The sequence below is a fragment of the Apis dorsata genome, unplaced genomic scaffold, assembly GCF_000469605.1.
Source record: "Apis dorsata unplaced genomic scaffold, Apis dorsata 1.3 scaffold_174, whole genome shotgun sequence".
Taxonomy (NCBI): Eukaryota; Metazoa; Arthropoda; class Insecta; order Hymenoptera; family Apidae; genus Apis; species Apis dorsata.
Genome location: NW_006263462.1, coordinates 598,732 through 618,261, shown reverse-complemented (window position 1 = coordinate 618,261; position 19,530 = coordinate 598,732). Strand labels below are relative to the sequence as shown.

At 25.4% G+C, this 19,530-nt stretch overlaps 5 protein-coding genes across 10 annotated transcripts in view; 3 read left to right on the top strand and 2 right to left on the bottom strand.

Moving 5' to 3' along the window:
- Nucleotides 1–844: 844 nt before the first annotated feature.
- Nucleotides 845–5,442, bottom strand: LOC102675365 (ubiquitin carboxyl-terminal hydrolase calypso). Of its 2 annotated transcripts, none has more exons than XM_006614337.2 (8): nt 5,244–5,442; nt 4,687–4,901; nt 3,842–4,602; nt 3,616–3,746; nt 1,769–1,873; nt 1,356–1,675; nt 1,130–1,278; nt 845–1,050 (listed from the first exon to the last, which is right to left on the bottom strand). In XM_006614337.2, exons 1-8 carry the CDS (start codon nt 5,299–5,301, stop codon nt 972–974), a joined length of 1,818 nt encoding a protein of 605 aa, XP_006614400.1. In that variant the 5' UTR covers nt 5,302–5,442; the 3' UTR covers nt 845–971. The 2 variants fall into 2 exon arrangements, with proteins under 2 accessions (XP_006614400.1, XP_006614401.1); XM_006614338.2 differs by having other exon boundaries at nt 1,356–1,672.
- LOC102675229 lies at nt 1,744–3,794 on the top strand. 2 transcript variants are annotated; one of them, XM_031509771.1, is made up of 3 exons: nt 1,744–2,320; nt 2,424–2,515; nt 2,624–3,794. In XM_031509771.1, exons 1-3 carry the CDS (start codon nt 2,153–2,155, stop codon nt 3,594–3,596), a joined length of 1,233 nt encoding a protein of 410 aa, XP_031365631.1. In that variant the 5' UTR covers nt 1,744–2,152; the 3' UTR covers nt 3,597–3,794. The 2 variants fall into 2 exon arrangements, with proteins under 2 accessions (XP_031365631.1, XP_006614399.1); XM_006614336.2 differs by having other exon boundaries at nt 2,424–3,794.
- A 310-nt stretch (nt 5,443–5,752) lies between the features above and the next one.
- On the top strand, nt 5,753–7,617 carry LOC102675589 (chitinase domain-containing protein 1). Of its 2 annotated transcripts, XM_006614340.2 has the most exons (8): nt 5,753–5,857; nt 5,932–5,996; nt 6,059–6,205; nt 6,306–6,486; nt 6,557–6,666; nt 6,746–6,900; nt 6,999–7,328; nt 7,407–7,617. In XM_006614340.2, the coding sequence occupies exons 1-8, from the start codon at nt 5,836–5,838 to the stop codon at nt 7,546–7,548; spliced, it is 1,152 nt and encodes a 383-aa protein (XP_006614403.1). In that variant the 5' UTR covers nt 5,753–5,835; the 3' UTR covers nt 7,549–7,617. The 2 variants fall into 2 exon arrangements, with proteins under 2 accessions (XP_006614403.1, XP_006614402.1); XM_006614339.2 differs by having other exon boundaries at nt 5,779–5,996.
- Nucleotides 7,454–10,738, bottom strand: LOC102675817 (estradiol 17-beta-dehydrogenase 11). The gene is made up of 8 exons (XM_006614341.2): nt 10,445–10,738; nt 8,944–9,189; nt 8,748–8,872; nt 8,568–8,678; nt 8,349–8,510; nt 8,175–8,257; nt 7,981–8,097; nt 7,454–7,899 (listed from the first exon to the last, which is right to left on the bottom strand). The coding sequence occupies exons 2-8, from the start codon at nt 9,179–9,181 to the stop codon at nt 7,758–7,760; spliced, it is 978 nt and encodes a 325-aa protein (XP_006614404.1). The 5' UTR covers nt 9,182–9,189; nt 10,445–10,738; the 3' UTR covers nt 7,454–7,757.
- A 5,194-nt stretch (nt 10,739–15,932) lies between these two features.
- The window catches only part of LOC102675951 (17-beta-hydroxysteroid dehydrogenase 13-like), a 10,773-nt gene continuing 7,175 nt past the window's right edge, over nt 15,933–19,530 (top strand). Inside the window, exons 1-2 of one of the 3 annotated variants that reach the window (XM_006614344.2) lie at nt 15,933–16,094; nt 18,158–18,545. In XM_006614344.2, coding sequence (XP_006614407.1) covers nt 18,317–18,545 — 229 coding nt within the window. In that variant the 5' untranslated portion in view covers nt 15,933–16,094; nt 18,158–18,316. Of the gene's footprint in view, nt 16,251–18,157; nt 18,546–19,530 lie in introns of all 3 variants that reach the window. The other 2 variants (XM_006614342.2, XM_006614343.2) reach the window with 2 other exon arrangements.

The following is a 19,530-nucleotide window of genomic DNA, read 5'->3' as shown; positions in this document are numbered from 1 at the left end:
TTTTTTTTTTTCTTTCTTTTGCCAAAAAAAAACAAAAAAAAAAAACACGCTACTCGTGCCGATGAAACTATGGCAAATATCAAAGGCGTTAATAAATATCGGCCGGAGAAGGAACTTCTACAAATAGCATTTTTGATCTATCGTGTCTCCTCTTATATATTTGTACTCCTGAAATAGCTTCTTTGAGGACGTTTCAAATACAGTTCCTATACAGTATGGTAAAGCGACTTAGAGACTCGGTCGGCCGTTGTCCACATGATAAACATGATTCCAAGACAAGTTTCGATCCTTCTTTCTCCGGCTGTACGGAGATATAAGTATTTAGATCTAAGGAACATATCCACAGCGTGTAGTGTACTTGTATATGAATAAATATTTTCAATGTTTTTGACAATACTTGGTAGCATTTTTTTGTTTGTCGTTACCCCAAACATTCTGAAATATTAATTTTAAAGATATAGAATGCATAATATATAATATAAAGAACATGTATTCGTATCTAAGAAACCATATATTTCATAAACATAATAAATGTAATGATAAAAGTTACTAATGCATATTTAAAAGAATATGCACCAGATTTATGATATTTATAAATATAATGATAGTAGATACCATTAATGTAAAAAAAAAAAGATATATAAAAAATATATCATAATGTTAATTTGTACAATTCGTGCAGGGATTGCATTTATGACGAAAGAAAAATTATATTCAGTGCTGCTGATGAATATATGATTGTCTAATAAACATTTGAGTGAAAAAAATAAAACAAATATTGATAGTTCAGCGCTATCAACGTTGTAAGTATTGTAAAGAGTGATATAATCCACGCTCCATTTTGCTTTAACAATCATATAATTTTTTTATATGTTTGTTTTATCTTAAAAATGTCCTTTTTAATAGTTCCAAAATTCTTGACTGATAATTCGATAGGTGGGATAACATTCCATTTATTCATTTTACGAAGATTATTTTCGTTTTTTACATTTGGTTCTACCTCGACGTCTACGAGAGGAGTTTGGACGAGTATCTGCTTTCTTTGAAGATCTGTAAATAATTTTTATATCGAACAATTTGTCAAGCTAATTTAAATTATAATATTTATTATAATAATAAAATTTCTTACCTATGAACCCTGTTCACTGAGACGGAAGTGTGTTTCTTTAAAGTCAAGTGCTGTTGGACCAATTCTGCTAATTTGCCTTGTTGAGCAAGCATCGAAAGGAAAGTACAAATAAATTCGTCGTAATTATGTGTTCTACGACAATCATCAATCTGAAATACAAAGAATAAAATAATACATAAATCTTATTCATAATATTAATAAATTTTTATTAAAAATATATTTTTACCTTATATTTATTTCTCTTGTCATTTTCATCTTTTAAACTAGTTTCACAAATATTAATTTCATGTTCTAAATTCTTTAATAATGCTAAAAGATCTTTAGGTGCAAATGTATGCGGTTCGAACAATTCTGGATATTTCGAACATAATTTTGGATCGATCTTTTCGACTTTCTTCTCTTCGGTAACAGTATCCCCGTTACTAGTTTTTACTCTGGCATGAGGTATCCTAACTTCTCCTGACAGACAGACCTTCTTATGTAAATGACCACTGTCAGAAACTAATCTTTTTCCATTTATATTAATATTTCCAAGAGAACGACCTACTTATGGATATAAATTTTATGTACCGTTTCCATAAAAATATGAAGATAAGTATCACATTAAGGAAACAGTGAAACAATAAACAATGTACGTACTTAAACCCGCTTCATTCTTTTCATCTCCAGACACTCTAATCACGACAAATTTTTTGAAATCTTTTGTCGATGTTGGACTGCTTTGACCAGAATTCCATCCCCATGCTATAAATAAAAAAATTTATTTATTACATAGAAATATCTGCATTTGCTTTATTATTACATTTTATACGAAAGAAATCATGATATAATACCTTTTTTAATTGTCATCGTACAATAAGAAACAATACGGAAATATTGAGAAACCATAGGTCATATAACTGTATTTCGAAGGTGTCAAAGGAGACGAAACGAGGGGGAATGTGCGAAAGTCAAATAATATCACCTACCGAACTACAAGAATTTTAGTTTGTTGTATGATACTACCCGTGACAGTAGAACAAAATGAAATTGATAGCTTTTTTTTTATATTCTATTCTAATCACAATCGAATCATCAAAATGTCCAGAATCAAGGAAACCTCATCCCACTAGTTGTACCATATTTTATAATTGTGTGAATTTACCTAGTGGTGGTTACGTTTGGATACCTAGTAAATGTACCGGAAATTTGGTAAGATTTCGTTAATACTCGTTAATATAATAAATAAAAACATTTAAAAATTTAAAAAATTAAAAATAAAATAATTTTAAAAATAACACGTTTCCATTTTTAGATATTTCAGCCGTATCTACGAATGTGTGTTCTGCCTGGTGATTCCTGGACATGTGACACACTGTCGACAGAATCATCTTTTATAACAAACAGGTATGATATTCCTGAATTGATCAATCCAAATGAAACTAGTTATATGGGATCAACGGAAGATCCATGGAATTTTTCTGAATTTATTGATTCATCATATACTACTGACAGCATTCCTGATTATTTTGATCAAGATACGGCTACTCCGTATCCTTTAATTGAAGATAAAGAAACAATGGAACACAAATATAAATTGAATGCAGATGATGTTTCTGAAATTAATAATATAAAAGAAAGTTATCTACAAACGAAAGATAATAATAAAAAATATTATTCAATGTTGAATCAGTTAATACATCATCTATTGATTTATAAAAAAATTACTATTCCATTGGAACTTTTAGCATCATCGTCATTACCTTCGAAATCTGTTACAAACTTACCATTATCAAGTTATCTTGTACAAAATTATATTCAACAAAATAATAATTTACAAAATACTATTATAACTGATGTCAAATTACAAGATACAACTGAAAATAGTGCGACTTTAAAAAATGATATTAATGAATTGATATCAAACACAGAAAATTCTAAAAATTTGTCAATAACTGATGATGAAAATAATATAATCTTAATTATGGATAATATGGGAAACAAACAATATTTAACTATTGAAAGATATAGATCATTAGGTTACCATTTGGATTCGCAATTTGTTCAAGTTATTCCATGTATAAAAAATGTTCGGATGCCAAATATGACCAATTGTGTTAAATATTACATATGTGAACCTGACATGGCCTCTGTAATAGAATATTCATGTCCATTATTCACAGCATTTAATAAATATTCAAAAACATGTGATGCAAGCACTTATAATAAGTGTAATGAAAATGAAAATAATAAAAAAAATATAAATTTGTTAGGAAATATAAATGATATATTTCAAACAAATAAAAATATGTGTACAGAACATGGAAAAACAAAAGATCCTACATCTGAATCTCATTATTACATTTGTTATTCAGCTTCAAATAATTCAGAAGATATCAAATCTATACGAATGTCATGTCCAAATGGCTTAATATTTTGTCAAAGTAGGAAAGTTTGTACAACGAAACGTCTCTGTAAAATATCATAAAAAATATTTTTTTATTTACCTTGTGTTGGAGAATTAAATGCGGATCCAATCTCAGATGATGTATCAGTACTAGATGAACTATGTGCTGGAGAAGTTTGAATTCTGAGAGGTGTAGCATAATCCAATGCACACATTACTACTTTTTCCATACTAATAAAATATTTAAAAAAATATATATTATAATTTCGTTTAAAAAAATAAAGTATTTTTAAATATCATAAATATTTAATTTACTTTTTACCTACTTTGATTCTGCCTTTCCAGAAGTTACACTTGTGGCTGGCTCTTCAGTATCTATAGTAGAATCATTATTTCTTTCAACTGTAATTGTTGGTACTGATGAAGATTCATCAATCTCTGATTTATTAGGTGGAACATTTTCATCGTCAGTTTTGTTCTTTTTATCATAGGATTTATCTGATTTATCAGAATCATTTGAATTTTTTTCCGTTCCATCTTGATGACTTAATTTAACAAGTTGTTGCAATGCCTCTAATACTATTTGCCTATTAGTTTTCAACATAGTTAATTTATGCGAAATAGCGAGTCGTCGATCAGGAACAACAGCCATTAAATTAAATCTTATATCTTGTAACTGTTCTCCGGTTGCCATTCCTAAACGATCTGTAATTACTCTTCTAAATTGTTCAGTCCATTCTTCATGCTCTTTCCATGGACCATGATCCATCGGATATGGTTTTAAACCATCTAATTCAAATAATCTACCATTAATTGGTACATAACTAACAAAATGAAAAGCTTCTCCAGTAAATCTACCAGTTGAAACACCAGTGTTTTTATCTTGACGTCTTTTGGCTTGAGGCATTGCATGAGAATTATGAGCACATGCCAATTCAGGAGTATTACCTATTGCCCATCCTTTATTTTCTGGACACATACCAGATGTATGCATTTTCAATCGGGATAAAGTTGTACCCAAATGAATATTTGGACAATTAAGTAATACAGAAAGTAATGCATGAGTTGCACAACTATTGGGCACAACCTATAAAATAATAGATTATTTAAACTTATATTTTATATAAAAATATTATAATATATAATATATAAAAGATATACATAAAAGTACCTGTTGTGCAAAAAATATATTGTTAACAATTTCTTCATCTTTTACAAAACTTTCATCTTGTTCTACAACTTTACGTCTGGATCTCCTTTCTTCTATCCAACGAAATAAAAATATAAAACCATATACTGGACCTTCCAATGATTTTTGTAGATCATATATTTCTTCTACTTGTACACCTTTTACTCCAAAATCCTCCAATAATAATGTAAATAAACCTAACAACAAAATAAAAATCTTATAGTAATATAATAAAGGTAAGATAACCTTTTTAAGTATATTATGATCTTAATATTATGAATACAAAAGAATGAAATGATTTTTATTATTTCTTATGATAAAACTAAAATATATTATAATTATAGTAAACATATACAAGTATAATAAAATAAAATCAAATAATTAACATTATTTTATATCATATTTTATATCATTTATAGAAAATAGAAATTATAATGTTGTATCACAGTAAATTACTTTACACTATATAATAATATATCCAGATAATATAATGTTAATAGTTATTAAATTAACATACTCTTGTGCGTATTATTTTATACCTGGGTCACTTTCCAATTCTAGCCAACCTTCTGTTAATCGATTTATGTCAACTGGCATTCTGTGTTCAATTTCAAGTTCAACATTTAAAAGAATTTTAAATTCATTTAGAAATTTTATTATACTGTGACAATTAAAGACGCCATATTACATCAAAACACATATCATGTGACGTAGTCACGTGGTAAAAAAAGGCTTAAAAAATATGTAAAGCAATTTTTAATCATTTTTATTTTTTAATTGATTATATATTGGATAATTAACTTATTTAACTAATTTATGTTTAATAAAAGAAATAATTACTTAAAAATTTTACTCTTTCAATAAAAAAACTATATAAAAGGAAATAAAATATAATTTATTTAATTAAAAATTTAATATTAATATATGAGTTGGTATTTTTTTCAACAAAATTTTATATTATATATATTTATTTTAATATATTGATATAGGAACAAAAATATAATTTTATTCAAAATATTATTGGATGTACATATATGATTATATCTATATAAATTGACTGTAGCGCATTCTATTAACAATTCTAATAAGATCTTTTGAATGAATACTTTATATATATAAACCACGTCACATATGTTATTCATATTTGCAATAAGTTTGTATTAAAAATAATTAATATGAATATTTTTTCATTAATGATTAGTCTGTTATTATTTTTTCAATTATCAGAATGTACATTATCACCACCCAAAGATAGAAATAATAAAAAAAATAAAGGAAAAATTGAAAATAAGGTAGAGAAAACAATATCGCATAATAATATATCTATGATTTAATTTTGATAATATTATTTCAGAAAGGTCCTGTGGAACAAGATGTTTTCAGCAGAATTTTAGTAATCAAAAATCCTAAAACATATGATATAATTCGAGAATCAGGATTTTATTTTTTTAATACAACTCGTCGACGATTTACTGGAGAGGTTTTGGGGTATATTACACCGGTAAATTTATTAATTTTCATAATATTTTAACTTGGTAAATATGATATTTTTTACATACATATATTTTGGAACAAATTTATTGATGATAAATTTTTTTTAGTGGAATAACAATGGATTTGAAGTTTCTAAAATATTTCATGGAAAATTCACAATGATATCACCAGTATGGTTAACATTTCCAAAAGGCAGTGCATCAACATACAAATTGTCAACTCATGATGTTCAAAAAAAATGGTTAAAAGAAATGAGAACTATAAATAATGAAACCTATCACGTAAAAAGTATGTTACTTTTTTAATATTATTATTTCTCATATATAAGTATACATAAAGATATAATTATTATTTACAGTTTTACCAAGAGTATTATTCGAGCATTGGTCAATTAATGACATTATTGCATTATATAGTGATACTCAAAAACAAATTGCATTAATTTCAACACTCACAGATACAGCAAAAGTATAATTACTTTGATAATATTTATAATACATTAGATATTAATTTAATAATATTAAAATAATTGTTATATATATTTCAGAATTTTCATTTTGATGGATATGTATTAGAAATGTGGAATCAGTTTGTATCAACAGGTGTAGATACACAGATTGTTGTAGCATTAATTCAATTTATTGCTCATCAATTGAAAAACAATAATTTAGATACAATTTTAGCAGTACCACCCTCAAGAGGGTAAGTTTTGTTTTATTATTTTGTAATCAAATTACAATTACATTATATTTGAAAGGTTCCAAAAATATAAGAAATTATATTGTTTTTTAATATTTCAGCCCTAATATTCAATTATTTAATAGAGATCAATTTGATCAATTATCTCCATATTTGAAAGCATTCTCTTTAATGACTTATGATTATTCAAGCATTCAACGACCTGGTCCTAATAGTCCTCTTGATTGGGTGAGGGAATGTGTAGAATTATTAGTACCTGAAAAAAGTCCTAAAAGGGCTCAAATATTACTAGGTCTTAATTTTTATGGATATAATTACACACCTGAAGGTGGAGGAGCTATCTTAGGTTCAGATTATTTAAAAATTCTTGAATCCTTTAAAGGGAAAATTCAATGGGATGATAACAGCAAAGAACATTTTTTTGAAACAAAGTAAGATACAGGATCATAAAAAAATTTATAGCTTAGGTAAAATTATCTTAGTTTAGGATAAAATGTGGGATATTTTAGATCAACAGGAGGCAATGGAATTATCTTTTATCCTACATTATATTCTATTTTACATCGATTGGATCTTGCAGCAGAGTTAAATACAGGTATATCTATTTGGGAACTTGGTCAAGGATTACATTATTTTTATGATTTATTGTGAACATTTTGCATATATTACAAATATACATAATATTAAAAAAATAAAATTATCTAATATAATTTCCAGGTACATATAAATATTCTTAAAATTAATGAGTTAAATTTTTGTTATATATTTAAATGTAATAATTTTATAATCAAAATCGAGATAGTATTTTTATATTAATCATTCAGATCATATTCTATCATTGAATATGGAACTTTTAAACATTAATGTCCTTTAGGCATTATTGTAATATTATTATTATTTTTTAATACTTGCACTTCTTCTCTTCCTTTAAACATCATCATACATTGAGGTCCTCGTATAATGTTGTACATTAATGCCCAGCATAATTTTGCTGGTAATAAGCTTTTATAAAAAAAAAAAAATATAATTGTTTTTTTTATAAAAATATTTTACTTAGAGTAAGAAAAACTTCGTGATATTTACCATTTTAATGGTAAAAGAAATCTAACTGATGCAGGCAATACAACAATTGCTTGATTCAACAATATTCCAGATACGACTTCTTGTGCGACATATTCAGGTTGTAACATTGACATCAATCTAAATTATAAATCTTTGCATATCATATCACCACAAAAAAGCTAAAGTTTATTATAATATTAAATTACATTGTATACCTTGGTTCTACTCCATGAAACATGCCTGTATTGATAAAGTAAGGGCAAATTAAAGTAGCGTGAATTCCATCGTAACCGTGAGTCTATGAAAGTTGCAAAAAAAAAAAATTATCTTACAGTACGAAAAATCAATATAGAATAAAATAGAAAAATACAATTCTAAAATATTCTTACTTTAAGTTCAGTAAAAAGACTTTCATGATAGCCGATGGCCGCAAATTTAGTTGCCGAATAATCAGTACATTTGTAGGTACCTAAAAGTCCTGCAACGCTTGCCACAGTTACAACGTGACCGTGATTATTTTTCATCATATCCTTCAGAAATACTTTGTTAATCTGTCAAATATAAATATCTAAATATTTTTGATTTAACTTATATTCATTTCTACTTACCCAATAGTGAGAGAGAATGTTCACTTTATAAGTACGATCAATTTCAACATCGGATAATTCCCAAAATATTTTTCCGGATACATAACCTGCGTTATTTATCAATAACGTTACCTAAATATCAAAATCATATTAAGTCACTTTAATTTATTTGTTGATTATTCATTTAACAATTTTATTTACTGAGCCAACTTCGATTTGCACTGTTTTCGCCATTCTGTAAATTTCTTCCTTATTAGTGATGTCACAATAATAACCCCAACATTTTCCTCCATTATGTCTAATCTCTTGAACTGTACTCTCTAATCCTGAAATTTCATAGAATATCATAAATTAGCTTTTTTCTTTTTTTTTTATATCAACCTATATTAGAACTTGCCAATTCTATTAATGTCCCAGATGACAACGTGTGCTCCAAGTTTTGCTAACTTAATCGCGATCAATCGTCCGATTCCTCCGGCGCCTCCCGTTATCAATGCAATTTCTCCTTTTATAGATTTTATTCGATAACGTTTTGGAACGAATGTCAAAATAATAGCCTCACTTATATAAATAAGTGCCATTCCCATAAATAGTAGAAAATCGTAAATTAGGATGAGCCATTCTGCTAGTTGCATTATATATTCTTGAATTAAAGAATTAAAAATGATAATTTAAACATATTAAAATAAATAAATTAAAATTATTCAAAATTTTATCTTTCTAAATATTTAAATCATGTTATGGAAATTAATAAGAGAGCACAGAGTACAAACATTCACCAAATTATTACAATATCGAGTATAAAATTTTTCTTCATTTCCTTTCATTAATTTAAGTGGTCGTATTAATATTACTTAACTACATTTTATGCTATATATACAAACATTATTGCATAATTCCTTCTTTTTCTATTAAAATGTTTCATATTCTCTTTTAATCGTCATGCTTTCAATAAAGAACCGGTTCCTTTGTTATTTCTTCATTTCTGTGAAAAATAGAAATCGGTAGGAGCCTGGTAAATTCCAGCGATGAACAGAAATTACGTGTATTACGGTATTCCTACGCAAGTAATGGTATACTCTAGTCTACAAGTCTCCGATTTACGGTTACTGGTGTTATTGGTGTCCGGTCAATGCACCAAGAGTGCGCGCGCGCAAATCCTTTTATAGGAATCAAGCAAGGATGCATAGTTTATTACAATATATTCTACAATCATCATACACTTCTGTCTGAATATTTATTGAATAAATTATTTAAGTGAGGATCATTTCGCACGAGACATGAATATAAAAAGCACATAAAATAGTCGAGCTTATGCATTTCTGGTCTTTTTTTATTTTTCTTATTTTCTTGTTTCTTCGTTCATAAAATTGAAATTCTACCTTTAAATTTTAATCACAAAGAAATTTTCTTTCGAATTTCGAATATATTTTGTGCGCGTGAAAGAAAAGATTCCATATCCGTTATCTTAAATTTAAACAAAGGCGAGACCACTTCGTAGCGATGTTTAAAAGTATTACTATTTGATAAAATATCATTTGGTTGACTTCTTACAAAAAAATTGCTTGACAATTGAAAAGTTATGTATAAGAAATATTAAAAAATATTAATAAAAAAGAAACTTGCACTTTCAAGTTTTAAATTTTTTATTTAAATTTTAGCACGTAAGATTTTTATTATAAAGATTTTTTTCAAAATCACTGTAAATCAATTCAATGCACATAACGCAAAGAAAATGTGGTGATAATGTTATTATTCACACTTTTATTCTCAATAAAACTGAAAATAATTTTCACTATTATTATTTAAAAATAATTTTCCACTATATTACAAGCGAATCATTTGATTTAAAGTAACGTGTGAAACGAATGAACAGAATTGATCAATATAGTCATTACCTTTTTATTTCTTGATGGGATTTTCTGAAGTTACTTCCTGAAGTTCTTTTAAAATACAATAAATGAATTTTTTTTTCTTGTACTCACTTCTATGTCAATTGATCGATTGATATTAATCAAAGCTCGATCAATATGTCCAAGATCTGCAATAGCTCGCCGTATACCTTCAAACTTCGCTCAGTAGAATAGTCAGAAACCCTCTGGGAAGGTATTGAAGAATGTTGTTATATACTCCCCTCCATCATTATAGTCTCTTCCCTCGTATCGCGTTCATTGCATCTAAAGCATTGAAAGTAGGTAGGTCTAAAAGAAATATTTTTTTTATTTCTTCATGATATATTTTAATGCAATATAAAATTTTTTAAATATGAAGTTTAAAAGATAAATTTAAATATAGAAAAATAAGAGAGAATAAAATAATAATAACAACTAAAACAACAACTAAAGATAAATGATAATTTAATAATTTCCATATATTCCTGGATTTACTATAGTATAATATCTTATAAGAGACATATATATACTATGTTATATGTAAATTCTAATATCTTAGAAAGAGTCTATATCGTTATGGTGAAAGTCTAGTTACCGCTCTCTTTCTGTCTTCTTATCTGTTTTATTACTTTATATAGCAGTAGAACTTTTATAATTCTAAATAAATGTAAATTTAATAATTGTAATCTATTAATTTAATTAATATTTATTAATTTAATTATTAGTTATTAATTTAATTAATTATTGTAAATAGGGCATAAAATTTGAAAAAAAAATTTTAGAAATAACAATTCTTCATTTAAGAAATTGATAAGATAAGAGATTTATTGTTATATGTTTTCAAGATTTATGTCTATAATACTATTTATAAATCAAATATAAAAAAATCATTATCAGTAATTTTTTTGAATTTTTTTATGAGAAAGTATTTTAATTGAAATTAAAAGATTTTTTTTTAATGTAATTTTCTTTAATATTATTATTTCTGTTTTTCATTATCATATATCAAAAATAATCAATTATTATTTTTTTAATTTTTAATCCTTCAGCTATTGCTAAAGCTAAACAAAGACAATGTATTATGAGAAATTACGTGAAATCATTGATTTGCAATCTTTTAGCTGGATTATTCTTCTTTGGATAGAAAGTTATGAAATCCAAGCGAATTCGAATTACGTGCGTGCAATGTAGATGGAGCATTATAATATCTCAGCTTACACAATCTGAGTGGAAATTTATTTCGTTCTTTGACAAAACACGTACCTATGTACATGCATGGGAAAATGTACACTTGTTATTCCTGGGTATAATTCGTGTAGTGTACGCATGACCGTCAGTCATCTTATAAAAACCTAATTCCCACGATTTTCATAGTTTTTCATAGTTAGCATAGAAAAAAGAATCATCAAATATCCAGTGAAACGAACGATATTTAAAATCTAGGTCAGTGATATTTTTTTCCTACAAAAGATAAAAAAAAATAAAAAAATAGAAATATAATTATATTAAATATCATTTTCGAAATAAAACATATAATAAACAAAATATATAATAAAAAATATTGCACTTTATTTCTTTCACATTTTTATTTCTTGATTTTTATTTTTTGATATTCAAAAATTAAAAATATTTTAAAATTACCTTTTTCGAGTTTGATTACGTTTCGAAAATCATTTTACATTGTCTTTAAAATTTTATTGTTTGATATTGTTGTCAAGGTTTTTTCGATTGTAATGAAGAATGAATTATGTACATGTTATGGAAAAAGAAATGCAATACAATGATGAAGGTACACGGCCATTTCATTATCCATGCAACCCATTGATCGTCTTAATGAGTCGTCTGAATTAATGAATAAATAAAAGATAAAATCATGAGCAATTGTATACTTTTAAAGTGTTCTTTGAGTATACAAGACATAATAAATTTTCTTTTATTGTTTATGGTATTCAAGGTTTAATCATGTGCAATGAAAACACGAATATCTTCCGTTAAAATAATCAATTATACCGAAGATATTATTTATATATAAGATTTGTTGTAAAATTTTTTCTAAACTAACTAAAAATAATATTTCTTGATATGCGGTGATTTTTAATAGTACAAACGAAGTAAAAAATAACATTTTTTTTGAAATTTTTTTTTATAAAATATTTTTTTATTTTCTCACTGTTTTTTTTTTTGTTTTTCTTTTTTCAAATTTTTTATAATTGCGTCCATTGTAATATCTTTGGCATTATTTTTTAGAGACTTCATACTGAATAAGTTTTTATTTTTATATTAATTTTATTAATAAAATTAATATATTAATTTTATTAATAATAAAAATTACTATATTTACTTATTCAAGTATTTTTGATTATATTTAGTATTTATTTTTATATTAAACTAACCTGTTATTTATAGTCATACATTAACGGAGATCAAAACATTTTCACCATCTAGCGGTAAATAGGTAGAACTAATTGTCAAATAACAAAAATTTAAAATTAAAAATTTTTGGGATACTAAATTTTTTTAATTCTCAAATGATTATAAATCAAAACATATTTTTTTAAAAAATAATTTAATTTTGTTCAAATATTCACTTTAGATTAATAATTTTTGTAATTCTAAATAATTTTTAAAAAATATATTTCAAGATATATTTGATAGAATCTAGTAAATTCTATCTAGTAAATTAATAAAACTAGTCAGTAGATAGAACAATCTAAAGATTTAAATTTCGTTAATATTTACGTTAAATTCTTTAACTTTTTATCAAATCAAAACATACTTCAAGAAATAAATTAAGATTTAATTTATCAAAATATTTTTTTTTGTTTTAAAATTTATAGATCAATCAGTGTTATATTATATTATAATCAACCAATGATTTAATAGCATATTAATGGTCATTCGAAATTAATTATTAAAAGTTTTTATTTTTCAAAATTTTATATATAATCTGAAAAGATTATTATAAACTGTAAATATAGAATTTTATAATTTATTTATAATTATAATATCATTTTTTTTATTTCATTTATTTTCAGTTCTAGCTAAGTACAATACTGAGTCGATAACATTGGGAATGATTCCAAATGATAAACAAAGGATTATTCGAGATTTGATAATTTGATCGATTATCGATTTGTTCTTCATCTCGTTAAATTAAAGGTACTGAATAAAAAATAAATTGTTAACAATAACTTATTTTTAAAAATAATATATATATTTTTGTGATTCTTCAATCAAAATCCTATTTAAAATTCATGTAAAGATTTTAATAAGCAAAATAAACGAATAGTTAATTTGTGAGGTTAATCAATAAATATATATTCCATAGTGTGACGATGTATAAATAATATATGTATACATATGTATAATATAGATATATATATGTAATATCAAAAGCAAAAAGTTCTGAAGTGTCAATATTTGTAGATTTTCGTATTTACATTTAATTTAGTAATCGCTTAGTAGAGCAAAAAAAAAACTCTTTAATAACGATTATTATCAAGATCCATTCTGCTCAGGTTTATTTAATGGGAATTTCAGTGAAAGTACATACTGACATTAATTTCGTAATTTTTATTCTTTTAGACACCTCACATTCTGACTGACGGTTTCACTTGAATTAACTTCGAACAGATTTTTTTTAGCTATCTTTTGTAAGAATATTGACTTAACGGTGAGTTTTCTTATCATTCTTTATTTTCTACAATCTTTCATTTTCTTAAATCATATTATAGCACGTCCAATATATAAACATTTCTTAATTATGATAATAATTATTAATCATTCATTAATCATATTTTAAAGGTTAAGAAACTAATTTATCTGAATCAAAATGATAAATATTAAAAATAAAAAATTTGATTAATGTCTGATAATATAAACGGAAATAATATGACTATTAATTATTAATTGGAAAAGTTTATGATAAATACATATTATAATAATTATCAATATTATTATCACATTAAAAATTGATTATTAATATCTGTTTTCTTTATTATAAAAATATTTATTATCATTATTTTGATAATTGATTAGGACGTAATACGAATCAGTTTTTAAAATCTTCCGAATTATTTGAAACCGGCCACTTTCACTCATAATGCTCTGAAAAGTTAATTTGTGAAACAATCTATAGTTTTGCTAAACCACCAAGAGAAAGATTTCTCGTGTTTCAAGTTCAACGGTTAAATGATTGAATATAAACTTTCCATTTCATCAAAATTTTAATTCATAATAATTTATTCATAATCACTTATCTGAGATTTTTAATCTTACGATCAATTTCTTTTAAATTGTGGCAAATTATAAACAGATAAAATAATTTATTGAAAAGAAAAAAAAAGTACTACTAGAGTAGAATAATTTGTTTGCATAGTAAAATATATTTGAATAATTTTTATAATATACAAAAATAACAAATTATATCAAACAAATTATATCATATTATTTATTATAATTTATCCATTTTTTCAATAAGTATAATTTTTTTTTTATATTTCTTTTTTTTTACAAATTAATTTGCAAATTATAATTATAATTATAATTTTTTCGTTTTCATATCAACTTTGAGATTTGAAGTTAAAATTTTGTTCTAAATTTAACACGATATTAATATCGATATGAAGAATAAAGTAAATATTATTCAACTTATATACAATAACAAAATATAATCCTTGAAAAAATTATTATTAAATTAATTTATTTTATTTAATTTATTATCAATATCTTAAATTTAAACTAAACGTTAAAAAATTATTATCTTAAAACACACATTAATCTGTTTTTAATTAATTTCTCTAGATTTCATCTATTTGACTGAAAAATCTATCGATTTCTGAACTCAACTTAATTATAATCAAGATTATATATATATTAACAAATATCGTTCAAAAAAATCAAGAATAATTCACGAAAATTTCATTTGCCCATCAATATTCCGTTCGAGAGGTCTACTCTCTCCTTCGTTCGACTCTCGCCGTTGCGACGCCCCTAGTCGAAGGAAATGCATCGATGGATCAACAGGCGTTTTGTGTAGATGTGCCGGTGTTCCAGTTTGTAAATTGCACGAACGATATTAATAAAACGCAATAAATAAATATTAATATGGATTTAATATCTTTATTTCTTATTTAATATTTAAATCTTTATAAATTATATTATGTGATTTATAAATATTTATTTCTTTTTATAAGATGTACAGGTTATCATCATAATAGTAAAATGATTTAAAAAAAATCTTTGAAAGAATTAATTACATGATGGAAATATTAAAATAAAACCACAAGTATTTATATAATACATATATCGATATACGATAACTTTATATTTTTTATTTTTAATTTTATATTAATTATTCAATATTTATATATTGAATCACATCAATTCTATCAAAATTAATTGAAATCTTTTCAGAAAACTATTTTCACTATATTCTTATATTACATTATTATTTTGTGATTTCAGTTTTAATTTCTATCATCAAAAAGATGATATGCATTAAATAGATGATACACGTGCAATTATCACGCTCATATTAATGTTCGTTGCTCGTATATCTCATGTGATGCGCATAGTTTGTTGCCGGAGATCGTCGAGAGAGTAAAGGCGTACCAGAGCCGCCGTTTTATTCAGTTCACCAACGACCGTAGTGCCGGTAAGACGAGTATCTTTCGTTCCGTAGACAAGTTTCGCATAGGTATTTTCGTGCACCTCATTGGTTCGCTCTTTCGTTTTATTTCTGTTCCGCCTTCTTCCGGAAAGTGCAAGTGTCTTTGCAACGAAAACGTACATAAGAGATTTACATTGTGTAGTAAGATCCCTTTTTATCCTATATTTAAATTCATCATATACAATATATATATATATATTTCTTAAGATATATTTACGAAAATATTCATTCAAATCTAGAATTATATCTTTTCGTTTCTATCTTTATTTCATTGAAGAATCGAAGGATTTTATAATGCGATGCCTATATAAAAGCAGAGCAACGAGGAAGACTTATAACTACCGCAAATTGAATTCGTAACGATGCTCAATAGTTCGCCGCGAGCGAACAGTTTTGAAAGTGGTCTTCTGATTTCTCGAGTCGAGTTTCGATCAATTCTTTAAGGAAATATTAATTTTTGCTAATACGATTTCGATCAATAAGAACTATCTTATCTAATTATGTGATATCAAGTTTATCTAGCTCTGATCTAATTTAATATTTCTCTTTGATTATTATTATTAAAAGAAGAAAAATAAATTTTGCTCCATATATTTATGGAAACATTGCTCAGTTTCGATATTAGGATCGAACGAATCAAGTAAATTAAATTGACACGAAAAGCTTCGCGCTATGTCACGCGACATTTTGCCATGATTGCTATATATAACTGGCTGTTGCTCGTTGGTGCTCGATTATATTCTTTGGTACACGAAACGTGACACGGAAATTCACCGTTAATTGAAATCATTCGTTTGACAATAATAATTGTACAAAATAGAATATTATGAATATGAAAAGAAGTTGTTTTTTCATAAAACATTGTCTTATCTATTGTTTCAAGACACGAGGAAAAAATTTTATTTTTTTATTATGTATGATTTATTTTTTGTCATTTCATCGTGTTTTTTTTTAATAAGAAAAATTATTAAATATATATACATATATATGTTCGTTTCACTGTATATTTCAATAATATTCATCGAACGAAATCTAAAATAAAGTAGAGTTAAACTATTATTTTTAATAAAAAAAAATCAACTGATCTTTCTTCAGTAACAATAATTATAATTCAATCTTCGTTTCCATTCTATTCATAAAAATCGTTTTATTCACAATCGTTTAAGTAATCGAAAAATTACGAGCTTCGTGTGACTGGAATATATGTGAATAAAAATCGAAAGTGAATTTCGCGTTTCATTAGAAAGTGAATCGATATTGGATATTTGCCCTAACGTAAATTACTTGTCGTATATTTCGTGATACAAAATATATAATATAACAAGAATATAAGAAGAATTTTTATTCTGAAATGTTATTCGAAGAGTGAAGCACTTTTATTTTCGTTTACGAGCAACGAGATTCGGATAACATTTTACAAGGGAAGCACAAAACCTTCGAGTCAAATGATTTCATTCAAATCTTGAACATTGATAAATTTCATTTTTTCATTTTCTGTAATAATTCTTCAAATTAATTAATAATAATTAATAATAATAATTAATAATAATAAAATTACAATTACAAATATTTCGAAAAATATTGAATTTATGATCTTAGATTAAATTATTTTTATCTCTATAAGAATTGTTATATAAATAAAATGATAAAACCTATCAATTTCCAAAATTTTAAACAGTGAATATCTTTGAATTCTTTTTGTTAAATTTTTTAATTCTTGCGTGATTGTCCTCGTATCCTCTTTCTTGAGAAAATAAGAGGAAAGTAATACGAAATTTTGGAGAAAGTGTATAATAGTTTCTATATATATATATATATATATATATACTGATGTTATCGTTTTATACTGGTTACTATTAAATTTAAATTAGTTATATACAAATTGCTGATAAATTTTAAATTTATCTTTAATTTCTAAATTAATTAATATTATAATTACATAGATACATACAAAATTAATACAATAGATATAATCATAAAAAAATTAATTAATATCTTTTTGCACGATCGCATTTAAAGTCACACTGGTCATAATTATGTTTTTTCAGACAAACCTCATCGTTCATAAGTCTTAATTGATACACAGGTCGAGTTATGCCATCCTGATCGACCTCAATTTCACAGAAGAGTCTCAGTGTAGTCGCGATAAAACGTTCAAACAAGTTGGAACAAATATAAAAATTTGATCAAGAAAAAACGCAACAAATATGTCGTTCTTTGTAACCGCCAAGGCTGTGATACTTTTCGTTTTTTGGACAGTGATCTTTAGCATCGAAAATATCATTAAATTGTTCATCCCGTTGAAATATAAGATGAAGAGCATTGCCGGGGAAATCACTCTAGTGACTGGAGGTGGTGGTGGTTTAGGAAGGTTAACCGCCCTTAGGCTGGCCAATCTCGGTGCCATCGTTGTCATCTGGGACGTTAATAAGGCTGGTAAGCATCTCTTCTTAAGCATCTTAAACAACTTTATCTGAACGACTCTGATTAAAAGTTGAGATTTTCAGATTAAATCCTTAGAATTGGGGAATTATATTATTATATTCGAAATTAGATAGGATTAAAGATGATTTTATAAAAGTCAAATTTTACAAATGGAAGTTTATGTTGAACTGTAACAAGATAACTTTTACAAATAGGCAATCGATATCTTTATCGATGAACTTGATCGTATAATCAAAGATATAAAATAAAACATAAAACAGAAAACTTTCTAAATGCGCTAACTTGTAAGACAACATTTTCAATTAGTTAATATATGCGATTGTAATTTAACTCTTTCTTGTTGATTATGTAATGCTAACATTTTGCGATTGCGATAACATACATTTTCCAGAAGATGCAAATATAATTATAACTTTTAGTCACTTGTGATTTGATAGTCAAGGACAGGTTCACGTTTTTTAAAATACTTATTCAAATTATTTTAATTCAAAATATTTATAAATTCAGTAAATTTAAATAGAATATTTCTCGAATATTTGATATAAAAAAAATTGATCATATATAAACAATATACGTGATTCAATTTCTAAGCTTATTTAAAATAATATGTGAAATAAAGTTTCAATTGTTTTCAAGTTTCTATTCCATTATGATTCAGCATAATGATTGTTCCAGAGTATACGCTCAATGCTAAGAAAATAATTGCTAAAAAAACTTCAAAATGTTTGATTAACAATTATCAGATTAATCACGAAATGGTTGAACTTTGATTAAAAAAAGAAATTGGAATAAGAAAAACGTTTCATTGATGTTGATAAATAATTATAATCGCCCGAATTCTACATTTCTTGATGAACATTCGAATTTCAAGGTCGTTTAAATCGTGCTCAGATTCTGAATGCAAATTTATCGAGCACGTTACTTAATTTCGAAAAGGACACATCGCGCTTTTTCATCTCGAATATCATTTAGAATG

Bases quoted from the DNA above. Each gene is read 5' to 3' on its own strand.
- LOC102675365 (XM_006614337.2), bottom strand. From the start codon at position 5,301: ATGCCAGTTGACATAAATCGATTAACAGAAGGTTGGCTAGAATTGGAA. The intron at 4,603-4,686 runs GTACTTTTATGT...ATTATTTTATAG, and splicing joins ATATATTTTTTGCACAACAG to GTTGTGCCCAATAGTTGTGC. The intron at 3,747-3,841 runs GTAGGTAAAAAG...ATATTTTATTAG, and splicing joins TCTGGAAAGGCAGAATCAAA to TATGGAAAAAGTAGTAATGT.
- LOC102675589 (XM_006614339.2), top strand. From the start codon at position 5,880: ATGAATATTTTTTCATTAATGATTAGTCTGTTATTATTTTTTCAATTA. The intron at 6,206-6,305 runs GTAAATTTATTA...AATTTTTTTTAG, and splicing joins TTTTGGGGTATATTACACCG to TGGAATAACAATGGATTTGA. The intron at 6,487-6,556 runs GTATGTTACTTT...TATTATTTACAG, and splicing joins TGAAACCTATCACGTAAAAA to TTTTACCAAGAGTATTATTC.
- LOC102675817 (XM_006614341.2), bottom strand. From the start codon at position 9,181: ATGCAACTAGCAGAATGGCTCATCCTAATTTACGATTTTCTACTATTT. The intron at 8,511-8,567 runs GTAAGTAGAAAT...TATATTTGACAG, and splicing joins ACATTCTCTCTCACTATTGG to ATTAACAAAGTATTTCTGAA. The intron at 7,900-7,980 runs GTAAATATCACG...TTTTTATAAAAG, and splicing joins TTTCTTTTACCATTAAAATG to CTTATTACCAGCAAAATTAT.
- LOC102675229 (XM_006614336.2), top strand. From the start codon at position 2,153: ATGAAATTGATAGCTTTTTTTTTATATTCTATTCTAATCACAATCGAA. The intron at 2,321-2,423 runs GTAAGATTTCGT...TTCCATTTTTAG, and splicing joins GTAAATGTACCGGAAATTTG to ATATTTCAGCCGTATCTACG.